This window comes from Leucoraja erinacea, chromosome 19 (assembly GCF_028641065.1).
Source record: "Leucoraja erinacea ecotype New England chromosome 19, Leri_hhj_1, whole genome shotgun sequence".
NCBI lineage: Eukaryota > Metazoa > Chordata > Chondrichthyes > Rajiformes > Rajidae > Leucoraja > Leucoraja erinaceus.
This window is the reverse complement of record NC_073395.1, coordinates 20,410,162-20,431,810: the sequence shown is the minus strand read 5'-3', so window position 1 is coordinate 20,431,810 and position 21,649 is coordinate 20,410,162. Positions and strand designations below refer to the sequence as shown.

Below are 21,649 nucleotides of genomic sequence, written 5' to 3'. Positions count from 1 at the left end.
AAATCAAAGGTACACAAAAATGCTGGAGAAACTCAGCGGGTGCAGCAGCATCTATGGAGCGAAGGAAATAGGCAACGTTTCGGGCCAAAACCCTTCTTCAGGCTGAGTTTCTCCAGCTTTTTGTGTACCTAGCACAGATACAGGCCGTTCAGCCCATCAATATAGAAGGCTGTGGAGGCCTAGTCAATGGATCTCCTTAAGGTGGAGTTTGAGAGATTCTTGATTAGTACGGGTGTCAGGGGTCATGGGGAGTAGGCAGGAAAATGGGGTTGCCGATGAGGTGGATGAGAGGTCTTGGGCCATTCTCTAGATGGTGATAGGATGGTTCAGTTATCTGATAAAGCTGGGAGGAAACTGTCCCTGAATCTGTAGGTGTGTGTTTTCACACTTCTGTACCTCTTGCCTGATGGGAGAGGGGAGAAGAGGGAGTGACTGGGACTGGTCCTCGATTATGCCAGCGGCCTTGCCAAGGTATCGTGAAGTCTAGATGGAATTGATGGAAGGGAGGTTGGCTTGCATGATGATCTGGGCTGGTTGCAAGGGAAGTTGGATTAACTCACGAAAGGAAGAAAGAGGAAGAGGTCTCCATTGTAAACTTGTTCTCCAGACATTGACCTTATCTTGCTAGTGGAACTCAGCGGGTCAGCCTGCATCTGTGGAGAGAATGGACCAGAAACATTGTCTGTACATTCCCTCCACAGATGCTGCTGAGTTCCTTTAGCAAGACAAGGTCAATGTCTTGGGAACAAGTTTACATTGGAGACCATTTCCTCTTTCTTCCTATCGTGTGTTAATCCAACTTCCCTTACAACCAGCCACAACCAAGCAGGTGAATATTATCGTGCAAGGAAAGAGCTTTATTTGAAGAACAAAAGGGCTGCTTTGAAGGTAAATTGATGGAAAGTGTCCGAGACACAAACATCTACAGGTGCTGGTTTACCAAAGCAAAACACAAAGTGCTGGAGTAACTCAGCGGGTCTGGCAGCATCTCTGGAGTCTGAAGAAGAGTCCCGACTTGAAAAGTCACCCATCCATGTCCTCCAGAGATGTCAATGGATATTTTTAAGGCGGAGATTTATAGATTTCTTAATCAGTAAGGGTGTCAAGGGTTACGAGGAGAAGGGGTTGAGAGGGAAAGACAGGTCAGCCATGATTGAATGGCGGAGCAGACTCGATGGGCCGAATGGCCGAATTCTGCTCCTATGACATTTATAAACAATGTCCCTGCCTGTGAATAATGTTTTTTTAAATCAATAGTTTATGATCTGATCATCTGCTAGCAAGGATGTGGGATAAGTGACCACAACAGGAAAGGCACATCAGGGTGCTGGATGTTTTTTTCCTATTTTCATTTTCTATTTCCATTTTTACAGTCATTTGTCTCTTTTGTGAACTGAAAACATATAATGTAATGATCACGTTGGGAGATGTACCATGTAATCAGCAAAGTGGAGGGAGGGGAGGGCAAGGTTATTGATGCAAAAGCCAGACAAAAGAGTCAAGAGTGTTTACTCCTTACATGCAGCAGATTATGAACGGGAACTATGGGATTCTTACTTGCTGCAGCTGCACAGGCACGTTAGATGCAACGACAATTAAATGCATGATAAAGTAGTCTAATTTAGAGATACAGCACAGAAACAGGCCCTGTGGTCTGCGATCAGCCCGCGCACTACACAAGCACTATCCTATACACCAGGGACAATTTTAACTGAAGTCAATGAACCCATAAACCTGTACGTCTTTGGAGTGTGGGAGGAAAACCGAAGCACCAAGAGAAAGTCCATGCAGTTATGCCCCTGTCCCACTTTGGAAACCTAAACGGAAACCTCTGGAGACTGTGCCCCACCCAAGGTTTCCGTGAGGTTCCAGGAGGTTTTTGTCAGCCTCCCTACCTGCTTCCACTACCTGCAACCTCCGGCAACCGCACGGAAACCTTGGGTGGGGCGCAAAGTCTCCAGAGGTTTCTTTTCAGGTTTCCTAAGTGGGACAGGGGCATACAGGGGGAACGTACAAACTCAGTACAGACAGTACCTGTTGTCAGGATGGAACCCGGATCTCTGGCAGTATGAGGCAGTAACTCTACCGCTGCGCCACCGTACTGCTCAATTATCTATTATTCTCAATATACAAGACCACGATGCAAATTGCAAAGACCAAAGTAGGTAGTGCACAATCTACTATAGTTCGGTGCTGAGGAAGGATTGTGGTTAGTGGACTCAGTTTCTTTAGACAAACGGTGGTAAATCCATGGAATTCATTGCCACGGACGGCAGTGGAGGCCAAGTCATTGGATATTGGGTGGGCTGAAGAGCCTTTTTCTGCACTGTATCTCTGAAGTAAAGTAAAAAACTTTCTCCCGTTCATTCCTTAATTCTATTTCATTTCCTCTTGATGGGGCAGGGAAGAAATTGGGGGCTTGTGAGTGTGAAATCAGATAACCTTGAAGGGATTATAATTCAGCATCAGTATCAGCTTTGTGTTCTGCAGCGGGTCCATAAATCATTTATTGTGCAGGGAGTGACATTTTTACACGCTCTGTAGCGTTAAATTCTCCAGCGCACCAATGACATAATTCAATTGAACAGCAGCGTAGAGAGGGAGATGATTCCAAGGTTTAGGATCCCAGATTAGATTTCCTTCATTTTCCATGTGGAGTTTGGCAGGTGTTATTTCCATTTGTTCACATGGTTCTCTATGGAACTCGCTCGCTTTGTAAACCTGCATCACAAATCAGTTTGGAAACAAGAAACTGCAGATGCTGAAAAGGGCACAGAGTGCTGGAGTAACTCAGTGGGTCAAGCAGCAACCATCTCTGGAGAACATGGATAGGTGATCTTTTTCGGGTTGAGACCCTCCTTCTGACTGGTGGTAGGTCCCCTAAAGAAGGCTCCCGACCAGAAACGCCATCTATCCATGTTCTCATGGGATACTGCCTGACCCGCTGAGTTAGTCCAGCACTTTGTGTCCTTTGGTGTATTAATCAGCATCTGCAGTTCCTAGTCTCTGCAACTGCAGATGCTGGTTTACCAAAGAAAGACACTAAATGCTGGAGTAACTCAACGGGTCAGGCAGCATTCTCCAGCTTTAGGGAACCTCTACAAACCGCCCCCCTCACATTTTTCTTTCCTCCCCCCCTCCATCCCCTCCCCTAAACCCTGACTGACCCTTTATACATCTACCTCTCCCCTCCCCTCCACCTCCCCCTATGCACCTGCCCCAAGCTACACAATTCACAGCACGTCAATCCTCTAGCTTCACAATTCTAAACACCCTTGTCTCACAACATGTGCATGCCCATCTCTGGCCTGTGTTGACTTGCGACCTGCCATGTTTTGTCCTGCACCTCCTCTCTTCCAACTAAAGTTTAAAGTGGTGATAGGACGGTTCAGTTGCCTGATAACAGCTGGGAAGAAACTGTCCCTGAATCTGGAGGTGTGCGTTTTCACACTTCTGTACTTCTTGCCCGATGGGAGAAGAAGAGGGAGTGACCGGGGTGAGACTGGTCCCTGATTAAGCTGGCGGCCTTGCCAAGGCAGCGTGAGGTGGAGGAAGTTGCCCCTCAGGTTGGGTAAGGACGACAGATTCCGTCTCGCGAGAAGCATATTTTGTCCTGAATCAGAATCCTGTTTCTTCATGGCCATCATTACTAAAACCAGCTGCGTTTCAAATTCCTGATTATTAATTGAATTTAAATTCTGTAGTTCTGGAAATCCCGTAATGGGATTTGAACTCGGGTCCCTGGTCTCTTAGCATTACCCTTGAGATTACTAACTAGGTAAATTACCACTATGCCACCATATACCTCTGACTGAGCCTTTGATGTGACAATGAATGTATTTAAACAAATACTCTTGGGTCCCCCAATAACGTAATTTGATATTTTCTTTGATCTTTTCTTAATAGAACATAGAACAGTTCAGCACAGGAACAGGCTCTTCGGCCCACAATATCTGCACTGAACTTGGTGCTGTTAAACTAATCCCCTCTACCTGCACGTGACCAGATCCCTCCAGTCCCTGCATAACTCATCTAAAAGCCTCTTAAACGCCGCTAACATATCTGCCTCCACCACCAGCTCTGGCAGCATGTTCCAGGCACCCGCCTCTTCTGTTTTTTAAAAAAATTTTGTTCATTTTTTATTTTTTTAGCTTCAATTTTGATTTTAACTATAGTTGGGAGAAAAGAAGAAAGAAAAAGCAAGAGAGAGGAAAAGTGGAATGTGCAAGGATAGAACTCCTAGACTACCAAAGTGATGTAGCCAAATAGTGAGTAAGTAAAAGAGATAAGGAAGACGTAGAGAAATAAAAAGAGGCACCCGCCTCTTCTGTGTAAAATTATCTTCCTCATTTGTAAATCGTTTATCAGGCTCCCCAGCTGTGCCTGTGTAAAAAAAAACTTGCCCCGCACATCTCCTTTAAACTTTGGCCCACTCACCTTAAAGCTTTCCCCTTTAGTCTTTGACATTTCCACCCCTGGGGAATAAAATGTCCTCACTGTCTCTTCAGTCTTTGCTAAGCTAATCTCCTTTTGGCTAGAGCTATGCGTGCTGCCTTCTTCTCCCTCCCACTTCCCTCCCTCCCGCCCTGCCTTCCCAGGAGCGATCCCTTGGCCATGTACAAGGGACAAGATGTGCGTAGGCAGGGCCGTTCACTGACCGAGCCTTCAGGAATGAGGAATAGCCAGGCACCGAGTCGACCAACATCAGCCCAGGGGCTTTATACTGACTGGAAACGTTTCAACATGTGCTCAGACTTCGGCTGCTGGTCGGAGAGAGTTTTAGTCTCTCCCCCGTTGCCTGCTCTGTTCTTGGGGAGTTGTGCAATGTTCTGTGGCCAGGGAGGGAGCCTCTCGGCCCTGGTGTTGTTTTGACAGTTGGAGATCTCCGCGTCGCTTGCCTGCCAGCCCTCCTCCTTCCTCCTTCCTCCCCCCTCCCTCCCCCTTGTGTTTTGCTCCAGTACAAATTGAGCTGAACAAATCCATTCAGGAAAGAGTTTTGGCGGTGCGTCCTTTGAATCGACACAGGCAGTTTCTTCCCTCTGGCAAGGAAGGTCGCTGTAGCCCGGGAGGAGAGGCTAACCGCTCCAGACGTGCAACCGCGCTTGTGGCCGTGTATTCCGCGAGGCTGTGGCAGGGGATTCCTTGCGGCCGCAGCTGAGATGCGAGGCTGCCCCCGCTAGGTGTTGCGAGCGCTAGGTGGCCCCCCCCAACCTGCCCCTGATCGCACGGTCGGACGATGCCCGGGCTCCCCGTCTCGTCCCGGCTACGCTCGCCGGCCGACAGGCCAAAGCCCGTCCACACCGCCCTCTGCATCCCCCACCATGGCTCCCACCACGCCGGCGTTCCCCGCCATCACAAGCCTTCGGCAGAACTCAGGAGCATCTCCCAGGCGAGTCACCAGCTGTCTTGGAAGATGAGCAACGACTGGGGAGTGATGCAGAGCTCCCAGGCACGGACGAGAGAGAAGGCGGACAGTAAGGTCAGTGTTGCACCTTCTAACCCCGGCCACACCTGCAGCTGCGGCTGCTTCACGCCAGGAAGCTCGCAGGACACTCTCACCGCATTGGGCTAAGTCTCCTGGTCATTTTTAGACTGACTGCTAACATCCACCTCCTGCATTTTTCAGATGTTTGTGCAGGCTGTTTTTTTTTAAATTAAGGAATCATTCACTGATCTTACTTAGTTGCCATAAAGTCATAGTCATACAGCATGGAACCAGAGCCTTCAGCACAACTTGCCCACGCCGACCAACATGCCCCATCTACACTAGTCCCACCTGCCTGCGTTTAACTCATATCCCTCTAAACTTATCCTATCCATGTATCTGCCCAAATGTTTTTTAAATGTCGCGGCATACCTTCCTCGACTACCTCTTCTGGCAGCTCGTTCCGTACACCCCCCCCACCATTGTGTGAAATAAGTTTCCCCTCAGACTCCTATTAAATCTTTCCCCCCCCCCCACTTTAAACATACCTCCACAGGTTTTGATTCCCCAAGGGGCGGCACAGTGGCACAGCAGTAGAGTTATTGCCGTACAGCGCCAGAGACCTGATTTCGATCCTGTCTACGGATGCTGTCTATGCGGAGTTTGCACCTTGTGACCTCGTGGGTTTCCTCCAGGTGTTGTGGTTTCATCCCACAATCCAAAGACGTGCTGGTTTGTGGGATAATTGGCTTTGGTAAAATTGTAAATTGTTCCTAGAACTAGCGTGCGTGGGTAATCACTGGTCGGCACGGACTCGTTGTGTCTTCCGTACTGCATCTCTGAAACTAAAACCAAACTAAAAATACTCTGGGTAGAAGATTCTGTGCATTCACCCTATCCATTCCTCTCATGACTTTGTACACCTCTATAAAATCATCCCTCATCCTCCTGCCCTCCAAGGAATGAAGTCCTAGCCTGCTCAACCTCTCCCTACAGCTCAGGTCTTCAAGTCCTGGCTACGTCCTTTAATGGGCAATTTTTTGGGCGACTACAGGCGACTGCCGTAAAATTTTCAACATGTCGAAAATTTTTCGGCCACAGTGGCGACAATTTTTGCTGTCGTAGATTGACGTAGGTGCTGTCGTAGGTTGTCGCCAGGTGCCGTAGGTGAATTAGATTAAAACTAGTCCCTGGTAGTCGCCTAAAGACACGCCTAAGTGGGATCAGCCACGGAGGATAATCAATGACACAGAGCAGCAAGTCCTCCCCTTGTCCCACCATCCAACAAGGTCTTGGGTGATCATTTCCCTTTCACCTCATCCCCGGCATGATCAATCAACAAAAGCTGATGTTAATAGCGTCACTTGAAGCAGATAGGGCAGGACTGACCCACAACTAACCCAGCGCAACACTGGGATGAGCCAAGAAGGGGTAGCTCACACAAGGGCCCAAGGGAATGTAGACACAAGGAACTGCAGATGCTGGTTTACCAAAAAACGCTCCTCCCACGCCTGCTTGCTCTCCTGGTGTGGGGAACGGACTGGAACATGAAGCTGAGGCCAAATGCTGACCTGTTACAAAGCAGGTTTGTAGATTAATTTGTTTAGTTTAGTTTAGAGATACAGCATGGAAACAGGCTCTTTGGCCCACCGAGTTCATGCCGACCAGTGATTCCCGTACACCAACATTATCCTACACGCACCAGGGACAATCAACAATTTTCCGAGCCAATGAAGCTAGAAACCTGTACGTCTTTGGAGTGTGGGAAGAAACCGGAGCACCCGGAGAAAACCAACGTGGTCACACGGAGAAGGTACAAACTCCGTACAGTCAGCACCCGTAGTCAGGATCGAACTCGTGCCCCTGGCGCTGTGAGGCAGCAACTCTACCGCTGGGTCATGTGCTGCCCTTGTGGTCTCTGTAAGTTGTAAATCATCCCTAGTGTATAGGAGAGTGCTTGTGTACTGGGAAATCGCTGGTCGGCACGGACTCGGTGGGCCGAAGGGCCTGTTTCCGCACTGTATCTCGAACCCTACAGTGGGAAGGAAACTGGTTTTGAATCTGTTGGTGTGAGCTGTTGTATCTTCTTGCCGACAGGAGAAGGGAGATGAGGGAGTGAGAGGGGAGTGGGTAGGGGAGCCAGACAGAGCTGGAGCGTTGAGAATATCGCTCGCTCACTCAGTGAGTCAGTGAGGTGGATGGCTGCGCCTTTCCCCCTGTTCCTCTCCTCCTGCCCCTCTCTCCCTGTCCCTCTCCCCCTGCTCCTGTGCTGGGGATCAGACTGGAAAGTGCAGCTGAGGCCAATCGCTGACCTTGGTGAATGTTGGGGCAATCTTTGAGGTATTGGTTGTCAGTCCCCTGTTCCTACTTCTTGTGTTTAATGGATGCTGTGTAAATTCTGTTTTACTGCATTGTAAATCGAAACCCTACAGTGGGATGGAAACTGCCTTTGAATCTGTTGGTGTGAGCTGTTGTATCTTCTTCTGGTGGACAGGAGAAGGGAGATGAGGGAGTGAGAGGGGAGTGGGTAGGGGAGCCAGACAGAGCTGGAGCGTTGAGAATATCGCTCGCTCACTCAGTGAGTCAGTGAGGTGGATGGCTGCGCCTTTCCCCCTGTTCCTCTCCTCCTGCCCCTCTCTCCCTGTCCCTCTCCCCCCTGCTCCTGTGCTGGGGATCAGACTGGAAAGTGCAGCTGAGGCCAATCGCTGACCTTGGTGAATGTTGGGGCAATCTTTGAGGTATTGGTTGTCAGTCCCCTGTTCCTACTTCTTGTGTTTAATAGATGCTGTGTAAAATCATGGAGTTACTGCATTGAAAATCAGCAGATGTAGTTCAGCTAAATGTGCTGATGAATGCCTCTGCTATTGCACCTGATTACATTATCTCCCTCACTTCTGGTGGATCCTTCAAAGAGATTTGTTTCTACTTTGACGTGTAACGCTCACTCACTCACACTCACGCACTTTTTGCTCTCCCACACACACTCTCACACACAAGTACACACATGCACATTCTCACACTCGCAAGTATACACTCACAAACTCACATTCTCTCTATCTCTCTCACACACCCTCTCGCACACCCTCTCGCACACCCTCTTGCACACACACTCACTCACTCACTCACTCACTCACTCACTCACTCACTCACTCACTCACTCACTCACTCACTCACTCACTCACACACTCACTCACTCACTCACTCACACACAGCCACGTTTTACAAGCTGATTTACATTGGAATTCTTGTAGTGGCGGCTGGCATCTTGATTGTAACGTGCAATACTTTTGGAAAGTTGCTGTGGGGAGTTGCTGCACCTTGATGGCCGGCCCTGCCGCTTTATTACAGAGAGCACCAGCTGTCAGCAGCATGTTAATCTGTTTTCTATTAAAGATTGTCTAACAGATGCTCTTTCTGAAAATGTGGCTGGGATCCCAAATCTAATGTGCCAGTTTTTCTCCTCGACCTGCGGGAGACCTGTTTCTGTTTGAACGATGGAGGGATGGGATCTAAACTACACAGAGGCAACGTTTGCCCAAAATCTCCCGACTCTTATTTTCTGTTTAACCCTTGCAGTGGCGACTTTTAGACTCCAGTCACAGGGAACTCTGCTGTCCACAATGGATTGAGATGCACACACTGACCTTCAACACTGTGGAGTGGCACGGCGGTAGAACCGCTGCCTCACAGCGCCAAAGATTCGGGTTCGACCCTGACAGGTGCTGTCCGCGTGGAGTTTGCACGTTCTCCCCGTGACCACGTGTGTTTTCTCCGTGTGCTCCGGTTTCCTCCAGCACTACAAAGACGTACAGCTTTGTACGTGCGTTAATTGGCGTCTGTAAGTTGTAAATTGTCCCTAATGTTTAGGATAGATGCAAGTGTCTGAAGTAGTCGCGGGTCAGCGTGGACTCGATGGTCCGAAGGGTGTGTTTCTGCGCTGTATCTCGAATCTAAACTATCAATGATAAATGAGGCAAATTAGCAACCACCCGTCACCTGAAAGACTTTGCCCGCCTCTGGTCCATCAATCGGAGGGTTGTTAACCCCCAATCCTGCATTTTCGTTACCACTAATTTAATCTTATTGCTGGGAAGGAACGTAATTATCTCCAAAGTGTTGCCATTATACACAGTGAAAGAAATGTAATGGCATTCTAACAAGCAACAAAGAGACCTTGCTAGCCTTGGGTTGTGTTGCAATAGAAAGTGGCAAAGCAATGAATATGATTTGTCTCAGATGAACACTTTCTGCTTTTATAAGGGATGGTTTTATTGGTGGAGGCGTGTGTTACTCACACCACCATTGGTATGGTGCAGGGTTACCTGTGGGCATCGACTTAAGGCAAAGACTGATTGATTCAGCATGGAAACAGGCCCTTCAGCCCATCAAACTCTGCAGACCAGCGATCACCCGGTTCACAGTAGTTCCATGTCATACACTCCCAACACACCAGGGGGTAATTTACAGAGGCTTAATAAACCTACAAACACGCACGCCTTTGGGATGTGGGAGGAAACCGGAGCACCTGGAGGGAACCCACGAGGTCATAGTTAAACAACACGAAACAGGCTCTTCGGCCTAACTTGCCCATGCTAACCAGGATGCCCTACCTACTCTAGTCCCACCTGCCTGCATTTGGCCCATATCCCTCTAGACCAAGCTGAGGTAAATTTTCCATCAGGGGGTAAATTTTGCCTACCTAGTGGGTAAATTTGTTGATTCTGGATCTGTACATATTTTTACTCATTGACTGACTGTTTGGTTCTGGTATACTGCTATCTGTTCATCATTAGTTGTTCATAAATAAGTGAAAAAACGTTGTTATGTGCTATTAAAGTTGCCTGGGGTAAACGGGACATAAAATGTTGGGAACCCCTGCTCTTGACCTCCCCTATCCATGAATAATAGGCAGAACGTGCAAACAGCACCCGATGGTAGAATCGAACGTGGAGCTCTGGTGATGTGGGGCAGCAGCTCTACTAACTGTGCCGCCTGCTTTTAGTCGAGTGGAATATTGTTATCGTGATAGTAAGGCAATATGCAGCAGTGCGGTAGGAGTGCTTGACAGAGTTTGTGATGCATCTGAGCCGTTCTGTTACCAACTAGAAACTGGTCATGATTTCCCACCTCATTGGAGACGGTTGAACTATTTTCAATTGGACTTTATCGGACGTTATCTTGCACTAAATGTTGAACACTTTATCCTGTATCTGTGCAGTGTGGACAGCTCGATTGTACTTATATATAGTCTTTTCCACTGACTGGATAACACACAAACAAAAGCTGTACATCGGTACACGTGATAATAACAACCTAAACAATAATGATCTAAAGCAAGCAATGGATTTTCAAGTCTCAATCACAACCTGAGTTGTTCTGCATCTTTTGAATTTGAACACACAGTTTTCTGCCCTTAATGAAGCTTTTGATCAGATAAATCAGGAAATAAACTAAACTAAACTAATAATGGCAGCACGGTGGTGCAGGGGCAGAGTTGCAGCCTTACAGTGCCCAGAGACCCGGCTTCTATCCTGACAATTGGTGCTGTGTGTACGGAGTTTGTGCATTCTTCCTGTGACCACGTGGGTTTTCCCCGGGTGCTCCGGTTTCCTCCCACATCCCAAAGACCTGCAAGTTTGTGGGTTAATTGGCACTGGTAAAGATTGTAAATTGTCCCAGGTACATAGGATAGCACTAGTGTACGGGGTAATTGCTGGTCGGCACGGACTCGGTGGGCCAAAGGGTCTAAACCCGACACCCAGGCTAGTCTGACTGCACCTCCCAAACACACTACCTCACCCACCAAGGAGGACAAAGGCGGCACATCCTAAATTAAACTAAATTGAATTAAACCAAACTACACTAAACTAAACTAAAATGTTGCAATGAGAAAATAAGTAACTTTCATCCCAGTTATCGTGCATTCGGAACATGCGAAGGCAGCTTTGCAGTGTGAGACTGCACCTGGAATTGTAATTGTGGCGGCAGGTTTGCATTTGGTTATGTGCTGGCCTTCTGTTTCTCATTGTGAGGTGATTTGAAGGGAGCAACATCTAAGAGCCCACAGTAAAGGATTGGCAGGGACCAAGGTGCAGATAACTGATATTCCAGAGAGGAAAGCAAAACCTTTGAATAATCTCATGAAACAAGGAGCTGGGTGACTAATGGTTGGGTTCAGTGAAATGTATCGGCCTGTCTGAAACGAGAGATAATTTCTGCTCAGACTGATGATGGAGTGGTCATTTCTTCATGCTTGCTTTTACGGCTGCAACACAATTTGAGAATCAGTTCAAGGGAACTTTCATTCCCAAATTTTAATGAAGTTCATCTTAATCAAAGGCTAAACGGATTTCAAAAACACTGTGCTGGAGTAACTCAGCAGATCAGGCTGCATCCCTGGAGAACATGGATAGGTGCGTTTCATTCTCCAGATCAAAGACTAGAGGGCATCGCTTTAAGATGAGAGGGGCAAAGTTTAAAGGAGATGTGTGGGGTGACTTTTTGAAACAGAGGGTGGTGAGTGCCTGGAACACACTGCCACTGCTGGTGATGGAGGCAGATATATTAATGGCATTTAAGAGACTTTGGATAGGTACATGAATATGCGGGGATGGAAGGATATGGATTATGCGCAGTAGATATGAGATGGATCCGCCATCATGTTCAGCACTGGCATGATGGGCCGAAGGGCTGTTTTTGTGCCGTTCTAGGTTCATGTTCATGTTCATGAGTCATAGGAGTAGAATTAGGCCATTCAGCCCATCATGTCTACCCCACCATTCAATCCTAACGGATCTATCTTTCCCTCTCAACCTCTATTCTCCAACCTTCTCACCGTAAATGTTGACACCCTTACTAATCAAGAGCCTATCAATCTATGCATTAAAAATCCCTAATGACGGACTCCACAGCCGTCTGTAGCATGAATTCCACAGATTCACCACCCTCTGGCTAAAGAAAATCCCCCTCATCTCCTTTCTAAAGGTACATCCTTTTATTCTGAGGCTGTGCCCTCTGGTCCTAGATTCTCCCACCAGTGGAAATATCCTCTCCACATCCACACTATCCAGGTCTTTCACTAATTGGTACGTTTCAGTGAGGTCCCCTCATTCCTCTAAACTCCCTGCGAGTACAGGGCCAGTGTCTTCAAATGCTCATTATATCACCCTCTGACCATTCCTGTAAACCTCCTCTGGTCTATATTCTATGTTCTGATGAGTCTCAACCCCAAAACGTCACACGTTCCTTCTCTCCAGAGAAGCTGCCTGTCCCACTGAGTTACACCAGTATTTTGTGTTAATCTTCGGTTTAAACCAGCATCTGCAGTTTCTTGTTATACGATACGATAGGATAGAACTTTTATTTATCCCAGGAGGAAAATTGATCTGACAACGGTCATAAAAACACAAAGACACCAAATACATGAAACATGAAAGTGACGAATGGAAAGGATTGGGGATGTACAAAGATTGGGGAGGGGGGGGGTCAGTCTCGGTCTCTGTCTACCCCACAACAAAAGGGGGAGGAAGTTGTACACTTTGATAGCCAAAGAGAAGACAGATCTCCTGTGGTGTTCTGTCCTGCAATTTGGTGGAACCAGTCTGTTGCTGAAGGTACTCCTCCTCAGGTTCTTTCTGCATCTGCAGTTTCTTGAACACATTCTATGTTCTATGAAAAAGGGAATTACAAGGTTCGCAAGGGGAACAGCCTAGCAGTCACAAGAAGTTAGACCGCACAAGTGGGAAGAGCTCTGGTACAGCGGGAATGTTTGATGTGTGGGATGAATGAATGGCAAAACGGGGCAGGTTTGCAGAAAGGAGGGGCTGTGTTGCAACTCAGTTATTACCTGTGCAACATACAGCAAGAAAAACAAGGAAAAGTATGCACCGGTTATTTGATGAATGAATGAATGTGGTCGTGAATGAATTAGCAGAGTATGAATGCATGGCATTTCCACATAACCTATCATTATCATCATCAAGCAAAATACAAAGTGCTGGAGGAACTCAGCACGTCAGGCAGCATCTGGGGAGGGAATGGTCAGACGATGTTTTGGGTCGGGCCCCTTTTCCAGACTGAGGAGTCTGAAGAAGGATCCCCACCCAAAACGTCCTGTATCCTTTCCCTCCCCAGCCGCTGCCTGACCTGGCCGCAATTAGTTTAGTTTAGTTTTAGTTTAGAGATACAGTGTGGAAACAAGCCCATCGAGTCCGCACCAACCAGCACTCATCGTAGACTAGTTGTATCCTGCACACTAGGGGGAATTTACAGAAGCCAACTAAGCCCCTGTCCCACTGTACGAGGTAATTCATGAGTTCTCCCGAGTTTGCCCCTGATTCGAACCCGGAGAATGTCCGTAGCGGGTCAGTAGGAGTTTGTCGATGCCTCGTAGCGGCTCGTAATGCTAACGGTAGGTACTCGGGACATCCGCTAAACTCGTGACGCTTTTTCATCCCTGTAAAAAATGTCCACGAGTAAAGAAATACTCGAGATGAAAAGAGTGGTTACTTTTTATACCTTCCATTAGCGTTACGAGCCGCTACGAGACATCCACGAACTCCTACGCATCCGCTACGGACATTCTCCGGGTTCGAATCAGGTGAAAACTCGCGAGAACTTGTGAATTACCTCGTACAGTCTAACCTTCAAACCTGTACGTCTTTGGAGTGTAGGAGGGAAGCAGAGCACCCAGAGAATGAACAAACTCCGTTCAGGCAGCAGCCAAAGTCAATATCGAACCTCTGGCGCTGCCTGTGAAGCAGCAACTCTACTACTGTGCCACCGTACACGATGTTTTGCTCAACGTTCCAGCTTCTGCAGTTTCCCTGAAAAATGCCGAGAAGCAAACAGAACAAGGAGCTGACACTTTGCAACAGCTGGTCCTCGGAAAAGTTGTGTTTTTACTGGTTCTTGCGGTTTGTTAACCTTGGCACGGTGCACGGCTCTTCAAGGGAGTGCTGGAAAGTGTACGTTTTATGTTCCTTCTCTGGTCAATTGTCAACACTTTGAAGTGCCCTTTTTTTGGATAGGAATGTGAAATAATAACAAATAACTGTACTTAGTGGCTAAAAATGGCCCTGGTTTCTTTGTGAGCCCTTCCCTGTTTGTGAGCCCTTCCCAACACAGCTTCCTCCCAACAACCATCAAGCTCTTGAACACGGTTCAACATTAACCTCAACTAGGGAACCATGGACTGCTTTGGATCGCACTCCGAACCTCAGGTTTATTTTGCACTAGTATTGGGGTCATTCAATTATTGAGTTTTAGTTTATTATGTATTATCCACATGTATTGTGTTTACAGGCCTGTTGTACTGCCGCAAGGGTTATGGGCCAAACGCGGGCAGGTGACATTAGTGCAGATGGGACATGTTTGTCGGTGTGGGCAAGTTAGGCTGAAGAGCCTGTTTCCAAGCAAGAATGTTATTGGTGTTGGTACATATGACAATTGTCAGCGCTTTCAAGTGCCCTTTTTGGATGTGAAATGTGAAATAATACATATGAAGGGCAGCATGGTGGTGCAGCGGTAGAGTTGCTGTCTCACAGCGCCGGAGACCCGGGTTCGATCCTGACTACGGGTGCTGTATGTATAGAGTTTGTATGTTCTCCCTGTGACCACGTGGGTTTTCTCCGGGTGCTCCAGTTTCCTCCCACATCCCAGAAACGGGCAGGTTTGTAGGTTATTTGGCTTCTACAAATAGAAAATTGTCCCTAGTGTGTAGGATAGTTCTCGTGTACCGGGCGATCACTGGTTGGCACGAAGGGCCTGTTTCTGTACTGTATCTCTAAAGTCTAAAGACAAGTAAACACAGGACGTGCTGACAATTTGAACACAATGTTCTATCCTTTTCATTCTCTCTCGTGTATTCAATTCCTTTATAAAACACAAAGTACTGGAGGAACACAGCAGGTCAGGCAGTATCTGTGGAGGGAAATGCACAGATGACTTTTTTGGTTGGGACCCTTCTTCTGACTAATGAAGGATCCCGACTGAATTATTTCTGTCCATTATCTGAACAGATGCTTTCTGCCCTGCTGAGATATATAACACAGAATCAGGCCTTTCGGCCCAACTTGTCCATGCCGACCAAAATGCACCGTACAAAATAGTCCCATTTGCCTGCGATAGGCCCACCTCCCTCTATACCTCTCCTATCTACAGTTCCTAGAGTCTCCAACTCTCCGCAATCACCAGCATTGCTCCAGATTCAGGGACAGTTTCTTCCCAGCTGCTATCAGGCAACTGAACAGTCCTATCAACAGCCCTGATCTCCCATCTACCACTTTGGAGACCCTCGGACTATCTTTAATCGGACTTTATCTTGCACTAAACGTGATTGCCTTTATCCTGCACCTGTTCACTGTGGACAGCTTGAATGCAATCGTGTGTAGTCTTTCCGCTGACTGGATAGGACACAATAAAAACCTTTTCACTGTACCTCGGTACATATGAAAATAATTATGTTAACTGAACTTAACTTAACTTAACTTAACTCAACTTAACATCTAAACGCAATCTCTGCTCTCCTCTGATTCTGGTCTCTGGATTCCCCCTGATGTTGGTTGCCCTGTGTTCAGCTGCCAAGCCCCTAAGCTCAGGAATTTCCTCCCGTAAACTCTCAGCCTTCCTCTCCTCCTTTAAGATGTTTATTAAAATGTTGTAACTCTTTGACCGAGCTTTTGAACATCTGCTGTTATTTCTCTGCGAGTGGCTCGGTGTCAAGTTTTGATAGCGTTACTGTGTAGAATCTGGGGATATTTTATGCTGTTTAAATGAACCATAAAAAGAGGTTGCCGTTAGCCATTAACCCTTCGCTGACTATTCCATGCAATGAAGACCACGTCAGCCAGTTGAGTCTGTGCTGGCTGAATGAGTAGTTTAATTTAGTTTTAGATATACAGTACGGAAACAGGCCCTTCGGCCCACCGAGTCCACGCCAACCAGCGATCATCCATGATGGGTGTAATCCGATCCCCTGTTACATTCCTTGTAACCTATTCTCCCCACATTCCTAACATGTCTCCCCATATTCTCCCATTCTCCTACACTCTTAAAATGACCAATTTACCTTCCAGCCTGATGTAGACACAAGGAACTGCAGATGCTGGTTTATTAAAAAAAAGACACAAAGTGCCGGAGTAACTCAGCAGGTCAGGCAGCCACATGGATAAGTGTTCTTTCTTCCCGTCCCCCCTCCCTCCCTCCTTGCCCACGTCCTCCACCCTGGTCGTTATACCAGTTCCACAGTTCTCCACATTGTTTCCCTTGAGATCACACCTTCCCCAGCCAACAATGGACCTACCAGGCATTACCTTGCCCAAGGTCATTTGTGGCCGGCCCTGATTGATCCTGGTCTTTTCACGTCCCCAACTCTTCTCTTTCCCACTCTACTTTCAGTGTGAAGAAGGATCCCGACCTGAAACGTCATCTATCCATTTTCTCCAGAGATGCTGCCTGACACCTCGAGTTACACCAGCACTTTGTGTCCTTGTTTACCTTCCAGTCCAATTGTCTCAAGGAAACCGGGCCATCCGGAGAAAACCCACACGGACATACTAGGGAGAACGTACAAACTCCACGCAGACAGCACAGAATTTATAGGGTTTGCAACTGAGGGATGGTTGACAACTAGATATCTAACTGGAATGTTAGTAGGTCAAAGGAAGACCACTCAGTTATGCCTGTAATTGGGTTTATATAATCAGCATTCCTATGAGTGAAATGTCTTTTAATGGGTTCTTAGCTGTTTTACTAGCGTCATTTAATTTCAGATTGGATGTAATTAAATTTAATTTCCCAGTTTCGGTGGTAGAATCTGAATTCATTGGTCCAGAAAATATATCATGGTGAATTTGAGTTTGAGTCTAGTTTATTGTCACGTGTACCAAGGTACAGTGAAAAGCTTCTGTTGCGCGCTGTCTAGTCAGCGAAAGGATTATACATGATTACAATCAATCCATCCACAGAGTACAGATACAAGGTGAAGGGAATAATGTGAATAACGTTTTGTGCATATTAAAGTCCACTAAGGTCCGATCGGGGATAATCCGAGGATCTCCAACGAGGTCATGTAATGAGCATAATTTACTTGCAACTATCATCCACATACTGCTTTGCCTTGGGGAGAAATCCTCTACTTTGGTTCAGAAAGGTTGCTGTAGTTTCTGATTTTAAAGTCTGGAGATACAGCACGGAAACAGGCTCTTCATCCCATCGTGTTCATGCCGACCGTTGATCACCCGTTCACACTAGTTCTAAGTTATCCCGTAGTGTAATAAAAAGGAACTGCAGATGCTGGTTTATACCAAAGATGCCCTTCAGCCCAACTCGTCCATGCTGACCAAGACGCCCCACCCAAGCAAGACCCATTTGCCTGCACCTGGCCCATAACCTAATTAAACCTTAGGTAGACACAAAGTGCTGGAGTAACTCAGCGGGTCAATCAGCATCTCTGGAGAACATGGCAAGGCACTGTTTCGGGTTGGGACTGAAGACGAGTCCAGACCTGAAATATCATAGATCCATGTTCTCCAGATATGTTGCCTGACCCGCTGTGGTATTCCAGCATTTTGTGTCTCCCTATGTCATAGACAATAGACAATAGACAATAGGTGCAGGACTAGGCCATTCGGCCCTTTGAGCCAGCACCACCATTCAATGTCATCATGGCTGATCATCTCCAATCAGTACCCCGTTCCTGCCTTCTCCCCATATCCCCTGACTCCGCAATCTTTAAGAGCCCTATCTAGTTCTCTCTTGAAAGTATCCAGTGAACCGGTCTCCACCGCCCTCTGCACAGAAATTATCCTAATTCCTCATCCACTCCGTACACACTAGAGGCCACGTACAAAAGCCAATTAACCGACAAACCCACACGTCTTTGAGATGTGGGGGGAAACCGGTGCACCTGGAGGAAACCCAAGCTGTCACAGTGAGAACGTGCAAACTCCACGCAGACAGCACCTGAGGTCAGGCTTGAACCCGGCTCTCTGGCACGGTGAGGCAGCAGCTCTACCAGCTGTGCCACTGTGTATTATTTGAATAGATTGTTTACAGAATAAGGTGTGCAGGATCCTGAGTATTTAGATAAGTTAACAGAAGGAGGTTATTGGAATTAGTAGATAGCTGCAGGACTAGGAATGCAGGCTTAAAATTTGGTGCAAAATTTGCAAGGGGATAAAAGTTTCTTTACTCAGAATGGTAATTTGAAGGCATTTTCAACCCAGAGAGGAGGAGTAAACAGAATGTATCACCTTTCCAATGGTATTCATAAATTCATAAGTCATAGGACCAGAATTAGACCATTCAGACCATCGAGTCTACTCTGCCATTCAATCATGGCTGATCTATCTTTCCCTCTCAACCCCATTCTCCTGCCTTCTCCCCGTAACCTTTGAACCCTTGCTAATCAAGCACCTGTTCATCTGCACTGTACAAATACCCAATGACTTGGCCTCCACCGCCGTCTGTGGCAATGAATTCCACAGATTCATCTCCTCTGATATAAGAAATTCCTTCTCATCTCCTTTCTAAAGGTATGTCCTTTAATCTTGAGGTGATCTGGTCCTAGACTCTCCTATTAGCAGCACAGTGGTGGAGTTGCTGCGTTAGCGCCAGAGACCCGGGTTCGATCCTGACTCCGGGTGCTGTCTGTACGGAGTTTGTACATTCCCCCAGCGACTGCGTGGGTTTTCTCCAGGCGCTCTGGTTTCCTCTCACACTCCAAAGACGTACAGGTTTATAGGTTCATTTAGATTCGGTAAGAATTGTAAATTGGCCCTGGTGTGCAGGTTAGAGCTAGTGTTTGGGGATTGCTGGTCTGTGCAGACTCGGTGGACCAGAGGGCCTGTTTCCCTGCTGTACCTTTAAACTAAACTAAACCAGTGGAAACATCCTCTCAACATCCACTCTATACATGCCATTCACAATTTGGTAAATTTCAATGAGGTCCGACCTCATCTTTCTAAACTTCAGCAAAGCAGGCCCAAAGCCTTCAAACATTCATTATTACTTTATTAATATTACAGTATTACTGAGCTACATAACAGAAAATAACTTGCTGTCTACAGAAATGATTAGAAGCTGGAAGCAAGAATTCAATTTCACCTTGGTTTTCATCACGGGCTTTGAGTCACAGAATTGCTTGGTTCTGAAACATTCCAATATTCATGTGTTTTTGATTCAACCCTTAAGAGCGAGAGGAAGTATTCAGACCCTGGTACAACACATTTCCACCAATTGTTTACAAGTGTTTACCAATTAACTCTTGATAGTGAAATCACAATTGATCTGTGACTGGTCCTGGGATTGAACCCCCGACCCTCTCATTGACAAAGTTAGAAACAAACTGCTGGAGTAACGCAGCGGGTCAGGCAGCAACATTGTGTGCCTATCTTCAGTATAAACCGGCATCTGCAGGTTCTTACCAACTCATTTTGTCTGCTCCACTGCGAAATCTCCTCAAGGTATGCCTGCTTTGAAAAAGTTCTCCTTCTCGCTCCAATGTGAGTTCTGTGAGACCCTCTCTTCTGCTCCTCCTCTGTACATCTCCAGTTTATTTCCCCAGCCCACCCCCCCAACTCTACTCTTAGTCATAGAGTGGGACAGCATGAAAACAGGCCCAACTTGCCCATGCCAACCAACATGCCCCATCTAAAATAGTACCACCTGCCTATTTTTGGCCCTTATCCCTCTAAACCTTCCCTATCCATGTTTCTGCCCAAATGTTTCTTGTGATTGTACCTGTCTCAACTACCTCCACTGGCAGGTCATTCCATGTACCCACCATCCTTTGTGTTACCCCTCACATTCCCATTTAATATTTCCCCTCTCACCTGAAACCTTTGTCCTCTGGTTCTCAATTCCCCATACTCTTGGCTAAAGACTGTGCATTCACCCAATCTATTCCTCTCATGATTTTGTACACATCTATGAGATCACCCCTCATCCTCCTGCGCTACAAGGAATAAAGTCCTAGCCTGCCCAACCGCTCCCTGTAGCTCAGACCCTCGTGACCTGGCGACGTGCCGGTAAATCTTTTCTGAACCCTTTGAAGCCCAGACAAGTCCTGACCCGAAACTTTGCCAATTTCTTTTCTCCAGGGATACAGCCTGACCCGCTGAGTTACTCCAGCATTTTGTGTCTATCTTCTGTATATACCAGCACCTGCAGTTCCTTCCTACCATTGATGAAACTGGGAAGAATATGGCTCAGGCTTACACTGAAATAAACTTTATTGTACTACCCTAAAGCACTTTAGGGGGCTTTTGATCAACCAGTGGTTGTTATTAGACCTGGGGCACATTTACTATTGTACCTAATGCAACATCTATGTTTTGGAATAGGGAAGGTGAAGGAGACATTTAAAACCCATGTCTAAAGACACTTCTTGTGGTAGTGTGGATTAGTTTAGTTTAATGTAGTTTAAAGATACAGTGTGGAATCAAGCCCTTTGGCCCACTGAAGATAGACACAATTGCTGGAGTAACTCAGCGGGTCAGGCAGCATCTCTGGAGGAAAAAGGATGGGTCAGGTCGGGACCCTTCTTCAGACAAACCAGTGTCTACAGTCCCTTTCTACACATTTGTCTGGTCCTTCGGCTCACTGAATCCACGCCGACCATCGATCACCCGCTCACACCAGCTCAGCGGTATCCCATTTTCGCTTCCACACCCAACACCATCGACGGAGGCCAATAAATTTGCAGGTGATGTGGGAGGAAACTGGAAATCCAGGAGAAACCCCATGTGGTCACAGGCAGAACGTGCAAACGCCAATCAGACAGCAGAATCGAACTGGGACAATTTGTGCACAGGAAAATCCCACTAAATTTCAGCATGGGAATGATCAGAGCGATAAATATTGATGAATATTGGCAGCACATTAGTAGGGAGTGTGGGGGGGTGACTCAGGAGATTCATTCTTCAGTTTAAGTTTAATAATGCAGAATGCACACTGGCCCTTCAGCCCACTGAGTCCACGTCGACTAGCCGTTCGCACTAGTTCTATGTTATCCCACTTTTTCTTTCACACACACATTATCACATGCATACTCTCTCTCACATCCGTCCTATTGTGAGGCTGCACCTTCATCTAGGAATACCTCATCCTTTATTTTTAGATTTTCTTTCCTATCAAGTTCCTCCACTTTCAGTTCAAATTCTGCCCCATCCATAAGGCCGAGCACTTTGTTCAGTTTTTGGTTTAGTTTGGTCTAACTGAGTC

The 21,649-nt window shown here is 46.9% G+C and overlaps 1 protein-coding gene across 3 annotated transcripts in view; it reads left to right on the top strand.

The window, feature by feature from the left end:
- Positions 1–4,617: 4,617 nt before the first annotated feature.
- Positions 4,618–21,649, top strand: part of nav3 (neuron navigator 3) — a 208,635-nt gene continuing 191,603 nt past the window's right edge. For 2 of the 3 annotated variants that reach the window (XM_055650561.1, XM_055650560.1), the window contains exon 1: positions 4,618–5,479. In XM_055650561.1, the coding sequence (XP_055506536.1) occupies positions 5,237–5,479 (243 nt within the window). In that variant the 5' untranslated portion in view covers positions 4,618–5,236. The remainder of the gene's footprint in view (positions 5,480–21,649) is intronic. The other variant, XM_055650562.1, reaches the window with a different exon arrangement.